This window comes from Orbicella franksi, chromosome 5 (assembly GCF_964199315.1).
Source record: "Orbicella franksi chromosome 5, jaOrbFran1.1, whole genome shotgun sequence".
NCBI lineage: Eukaryota > Metazoa > Cnidaria > Anthozoa > Scleractinia > Merulinidae > Orbicella > Orbicella franksi.
Genome location: NC_138149.1, coordinates 1,969,935 through 1,976,411, shown reverse-complemented (window position 1 = coordinate 1,976,411; position 6,477 = coordinate 1,969,935). Strand labels below are relative to the sequence as shown.

General features: G+C 48.7%; 2 protein-coding genes and 2 non-coding genes across 4 annotated transcripts; 2 read left to right on the top strand and 2 right to left on the bottom strand.

Annotated features, from left to right (window-relative positions):
- Positions 1–699: 699 nt before the first annotated feature.
- On the bottom strand, positions 700–771 carry Trnah-gug (transfer RNA histidin (anticodon GUG)). The gene has a single exon. It is a non-coding gene; the product is annotated as a tRNA-His (tRNA).
- A 462-nt stretch (positions 772–1,233) lies between these two features.
- On the bottom strand, positions 1,234–1,305 carry Trnam-cau (transfer RNA methionine (anticodon CAU)). The gene has a single exon. It is a non-coding gene; the product is annotated as a tRNA-Met (tRNA).
- Positions 1,306–2,933: 1,628 nt separating this feature from the next.
- On the top strand, positions 2,934–4,190 carry LOC145486702 (uncharacterized). The gene has a single exon (XM_081465412.1). The coding sequence runs from the start codon at positions 2,934–2,936 to the stop codon at positions 3,753–3,755; it is 822 nt and encodes a 273-aa protein (XP_081321538.1). The 3' UTR covers positions 3,756–4,190.
- Positions 4,191–5,188: 998 nt separating this feature from the next.
- Positions 5,189–6,477, top strand: LOC145486701 (uncharacterized). The gene has a single exon (XM_081465411.1). The coding sequence runs from the start codon at positions 5,291–5,293 to the stop codon at positions 6,383–6,385; it is 1,095 nt and encodes a 364-aa protein (XP_081321537.1). The 5' UTR covers positions 5,189–5,290; the 3' UTR covers positions 6,386–6,477.

Below are 6,477 nucleotides of genomic sequence, written 5' to 3'. Positions count from 1 at the left end.
CCCAAATAAGGGCAACATGTCCAAATAAGGAGAAATATGAAATCGAGGTTGTGACGCGCATGTCCAAATAAGGCGATAGCCAATCCATGAGATCGAGGTTGTGACGTGCATGAAATCGAGGTTCGGATGGGAATAAAAGGGTTTGCGTGAGTGTCGAGTGAGTATTGTTGTTTTTGAGATCGGCGACTAGAAGATGTCTTCAGAGGAGAGCGAGACGAAGGTGGAGGTTTCTGAAGAGGAGAAGATAGAAGAACTTGCCGCGAGGGTGATGGATGCTGTTCATGACGGTATTCTTGGAAAGATAATGAAATGCGCCGTTTCTCACGCTATGGATGTCCTCCTGAAGAAAGAGGTGACGAAGCTGACGGATGAGGTGATGAGGTTCAGAAAAATGCTGTCTGAGAAGATGCTTGCTGACCAGTCCATCTCGTTTAAAGACCCTGTGTGTTTGGAGAAGTTGCCGGAGGGATTTGAGGACGGATGGGAAGCGTGGAAGAGCAGTTGGGACAACAGAGACGAGTTGGCGTACCGAGCATTTGTCAAACAAATTGTAAAAACACCAGAATCAGAGGAGTGAAAAAACATTTTTATTCATGCCTGTAACAAAAACTAATAAAGATCCTTTAACGAGAGAATGTACATGGTTTGTTGCGTGATTTTTTCATCGTCTCTATAGGGAATAAAAAAGAAAAAATTTAATGCCCCGACCAGGAATCGAACCTGGGTCTTTGAGGCCACAACTCAACGTCTTAACCATTAGACCATCGAAGCGCTTACCTCTTTAGGACTTGGTTTTGGGGTTGTCATCGGGAGGCAGTCCGAAATTCACGGCTTTGCAATGAGGGCAGAGTCTTTCCGAGGGTTTCAACCGCTCAGTGTGGAGGGCTTTACAGGTTCCGTGAAAGAATTGGTCGCAACAGGGTGTCAGGAAGTAGTCTCTGATACTGTGTTTGAAAGTGTATCCTTCCTTGCACCATAGACATTGAGGGTTAGGAAATCGAGACATGGAGTCTGAAAATAGAACAAAAACAACTTTTTATTGGTCATTCCACTTATTACAGGGTGGGACGTGTGCACGGTCCTATTGACCGGCGCCCTCTTTTTCTTCGGGATATCAATCAATAAACGATTATTATAGTACTTTCAACCATTGTGATCAAGTAACGATGCGAACCATGATCGACGCGGAGGACAAATTACCCAACGTGTAAAAAAGAAATGTGAATTAAAAATGGGCGGGGCGAGGTTTCGATCCTCGGACCTCTGGGTTATGAGCCCAACGCGCTTCCACTGCGCCACCCTGCCTTTCTTAGAAACTGAAAAAATAATGTGAAATAAAAATCGGAGTGTGTTTTTACAAAAACTGTGTCTGTCTTTTTCTTAGTTTGGGGCCTGTCCATTAATCAGTATGGCTTCGGCGACTCCTCGTGGGTATTCGTCGATCCATTGAAAGAACTTGCAGGTACGCTTGGGACACTTGAGATAGAGCCTGTCTGGGTTGGACTGGGAGTGGGAGGTGGCTAAGACCAGGGACTTGCTGCATAGACATCGGAAACGAGCCGGGTCGATGTTCCTGTAGCAGGGGTGGGTCTGTTCTTCGACGCGTCTCAGGTAAGTGCCCACCTCTTTGACGCCACAGGTCACATAACACTTGGTGTAGAATCTGGAAGAGGGGCATCGGTAATATTCCCAGGTACCACCGTCTGGGGTTCGCACGCTTCCGTATGTCAGGGGTACCATGCAACGTGGGCAGATGGAATCTTGTGGTTTCAGTTGGTTCAGGAACTGATCGGGGTCGAATTCCTCCAACACTTGGACTTCGGTGAATTCTCCTCGGTCGTCCACTTCAGGGGGTACTTCTACGAGGTCGTCTTTCTTGAATTTGTCGAGTCCCATGGCTTCCAGGACTTGCATGGTTCGAGGAGGTGAGTCTCTGATCACGGTCATGCATCCGCCTTGAATGGCAGGTAGCTTTGAGTCTGTGAAGATAGAGAACGAGTTAGTATCCCAACAAGGTGTTTTCACGTCGCATGGTTTCTAGGATGTGAGTGGTTTTTCGCACGTTCTTGGGGGTCGGTCTTTGCCTTCGCTTGTCATGGTTACTTTTCATTTGGCTTTTGACTTCTTGGCGTTGGATCGAAAAGGCGCTCCAGGGTCGCGAGAAGCCTTTGAGAGGGACGGTGGTCCAACTGACCGAGTCCGGGGTGATTTCTTTGAAGAGGACGCGTTCGTTGAAACGGAGTCTGGCACGAGGTTTTTTGAATAACCATCTATCTAAAGTGGATTGTAGTTGTTTACCTCCTACTTCTCTTTCCACTCTCTTGGGTAAGAGCAGTTCCAGTTTCTTTTTGGACAATTTTTTCTTTTTCCTGACGGGTTCGACGTGTGAATCCATGACGACTTCTACTGAAAAGTGACTCGTGATGGAATGCGTTGTTCGACTTTATGGACGTTTTTGACCAATCAGTGACGTGTAGTGTGATGGGATCATGTGACGGTCTTCGTTCCGATTGGTGGGATCTGAAGTGGGCACGTGATCCGGGAAAGTACGGAGTGAAAGTGGATCCACGGCGCGGGTATAAAAGGATCCAGTTTGGACGCAGCGAGTCATTCTCGACTTGCTGTTGACGTGGTGATGACCTGTAGGATTTTGGATGAGAGAGACGTGCAAGAGATCCTTGAAGATCTTAGACAACAGTTGAATCGAGCTTCTGACGTAGTGGATACAATCGAAAAAGAAGGCGAAAGACCGTTACACGCTAGGATAATTGAATTGGAATTACGTCTTGTCTCTCCTTTGTACTATAGGCTCCAGAGGCACTTGATTGACTGGGGCGTCCGTAGTTGCTATCCTCATTTGTCGGGCTTGGAGATCACGAAGCGAGCGGATCGAGAAGGAAAGAAGTTTAACGAGTTTGTCTGAGGGTATCAAGATGACTTACTATAGCAACTCGAACCAGATTCGGGACCTCGTGGAACAGATCGTGGATCTGAAGGTACACACTTTAAGAGATCTCGACGCCATTCCAGATGCCAAGGTGGACCTGTACATTTTTGACAATCTCTTCGAACCGTCAGGTCGAGTACCCGATAGTCTGTGGTCTTTTGAGCTCTTGATGAGACGTCGTCCTGACTGGGGTGGTACGATTTTGGAGATGATGAAGAAGAACGAACACGTGTTTTTGTTCTGTGGTGAGTGGTGTCGCGTGATGTACAGAAGTGGTAGCGGTCAATTCAAATTCATTCATTGTCGTGATCCCACCCTGGACGCCGAGCGGACCTGTTTGATCGCCACGGATAATCTCACGTACAGGATGAGTGAGGCCATCCGTGATCTGTTTGAACCCTTGCGGTTCGCACGAGACCTGTCACGACGGGTGAGGGAGTCAGACCAGAGTCCCAGGGAGGAGGAGATGATGACTTTCAACAGGTGCACTAACAGGGAAACGTGTCTGAAGTTGGAAGAGTTGATCTACGATATCATGCGTCAGCGTGATCTGTGGAAGGATCGGTTTTTCTTCCGTGCCCTTGAAGCGGAGGAGGATGACCTGTGTGGTGAGTGTAGAGAGAGTATGCGTCAAGCATTCTATGTGAAGGGGGACGAGGAGGAAGCCCTGAGGTGGAGACCCGGTAAATGTGATTGGAGAAATTGTAAATATTATGCCATGGATACCTTTGAGGAGGACTGTGATAATGAGTACGGTCAAGAATGTAAGAACACGGACTATGCTCATTACTTTTCAGATTCGGACTAAGTCTTTTCTTCGCCTTCTTTTTCGTTTATCCAATCAGAGTCGATTTTTCGTAAGAACCAATCAGGCACGACGTTTTTGTACATATAAGAAAGTGTGAATAAAGAATTGGGTTCAAATCATTATGTCTCATGCCTTGTGTTGGTTGATCTCGAGAGTGTGTGCGACCATGGCCGATCGATGGAGTTGGACCACCTTGTGTTCCAAGTGCGATAGAGTTTACGAGCGATACGGTCGGGGTGAACCCATCCCTGATAATGTCTGTGATTCGCCCTTGGAGGTGTTTGACTATACCGACGTCGAACCCAACGTGATGCGTTTTGTGGTTTATATCTTGTGGTTGAAACGGCAACCCGATTCATTTAAGAAGTATCTCGAGGTACGGGAGCAACGTTTCGAGTTGTGGAGACAGTGCGTGTACAAACTTTATCGACTATGAAGAAGAAAGGTCAAAAGAAGAAGCAAAAGCCGCTTTCGACCGGAAGGTTACTGGGACGGTATCGGGATCCTTCCAGACCCGGTAGTCTGGGCGGTCTGACGCGATTCGCCCAGGCCAATAAGATCTCGGTACGACGTGCTCGCGAGGTCCTGCAACGGGATTTGGGGTACACGTTGCACAAACCCAGACGTCGTCGTTTTCCCACGGTCCCGGTGGTGGTGTTCGGCATCGACGAGCAGTGGACGGCCGACCTGATCGAGGTGATCAATATTTCGAGGTACAATCGAGGGTATCGTTATCTCTTGACGGTGGTGGACGTGTTTTCCAAGCACGCCTGGGTCCAGCCCTTGAAGAGCAAGACGGGTAAAGCGGTGACGGAAGCCATGGCTAAGATCTTGAAAGGCGGTAGAAAACCCATCAATCTCCAGACGGACGACGGGAAGGAATTCTACAACAAGACGTTTCAGGATTTGATGAAGCAGAAAGGTATTCATCATTTTTCGACGCGCGGGGATACGAAATCCAGTGTAGTGGAACGGTTCAATCGGACCCTGAAAGAACGTATGTACCGATACTTCACCGTGAAGAATACGATGACGTATGTGCCCGTGTTACAAGATCTGGTCCGAGGGTACAATCGATCGTATCATCGCAGTATCAAGATGGCTCCCGATCAAGTGACTTTAGCCAATAGCGAGGACGTGTGGGAGACTCTTTACGGGAAGAAAAAAGGGAAAAAATCGAGACGACCTCCACTGAAAGTCGGGGATCGTGTGAGACTGAACAAGAAGTTCCGTCAATTCAAGAAAGGGTATTTACCCGGTTGGACCGAAGAGGTGTTTGTGATACGTCGAGTGCGTCCTGGGAAGGTCACCACGTACAAGGTGGAAGAATGGGACGGCACGGCGGTCGAGGGCACGTTTTACGCGCAAGATTTGCAAAAGGTGGACGTGAAAGACGACGATCTGTTTCGCATCGACAAGATCGTCAAACGAAAAGGGGATAAAGTCTTGGTGCGATGGAAAGGTTGGCCAGTCAAGTACGACAGTTGGGTGGATAAAAAGGGACTGTACGTGACCCAAAAGCCCAAGACGAAAAAATGAAAGACTTTTACGTGCAATTGCTGAGCAATGCCAGCACGAGCGAGTTCACGGACAACAAGGCCCACAGTTTCAAGAACCGTCTGCCGTATCCGCTCCTGTTTGAATCCGACAAGGAATGGAAAGTGGGATTGGCGAGCGTGTCTTACCCGATTCCTCCGTCACGACCGCATCAAGTACCCGTCACTCAAGCGCACGACTTTGAAGACGACGACTACGTGTTCGGTATGGATTGGACCATTGAAACGTTCAGGTTGCAGGACGACGGGATTACGTGGCGTCCTTATCGATACCCCGTGACATTTTACGTCACCGGAAAGGAACTGAACAGTGTCCGACACAAGGTGACGAGCGGCAGATCTCTCATGCAATACCTCATCCATCGTTTTCACGAACGGCTGTATCATTACATGGATCGCGCCAACGAAAGTCTGCGAGCGCCGGACGGGAAAAAATACTACCCCGTGTTCCGATGGGAGGGGAACGATTTGATTATCGACAACACCGACACGTTCCTCGACGAGTCCGGAGACAGAAAACGTCCCAGAGTGTATTTTGGTACTAAACTGGTCAAGAAGTTGGGTTTGATTCGCGAGGAATCGTATTACTCCGTTCACTTGGACGTGAACATGATCAAGGTCTTTCCCAACGACAAAGTCCCGTCTGATTTCAAGAAAGACTGGACCAACCATGACAGCAATCGATCTCGTGAATTTTGGAATTTGGACAGTCACGGGACGTTACAGCTCAGTCCCTATTGCAACTGGCGCTTCAGTTACTTGGACGAGGAATACGCCAAGACCTACAATCGTGGAGTCGTCGTTCATCCGGACCTCCCTCCGCCTCGCAGTCCCATGTACCTGTATTCGAATGTGGGTCGTAGCACCATCACGGGGAATCGCGTGACGGATCTCTTGAGAGAAGTCCCCCACGACCCGACCAAGACGACGTACGAGCCGAATCAGATTCAATATAAACCCGTGCGCAGCAACGTTTTGGATATAGTGGAGGTGCAATTGGCCGAGAACGACGGACGATTGGTGGACTTTACATCGGGCGTGACGTCGGTGACATTACACTTCAAGTATGAATGAGTCTACCGACGACTTTTACGTGCAACTGATGAGCAATGCCAGCACGAGCGAGTTCCCGGACAACAAGGCCCACAGTTTCAAGAATCGTCTGC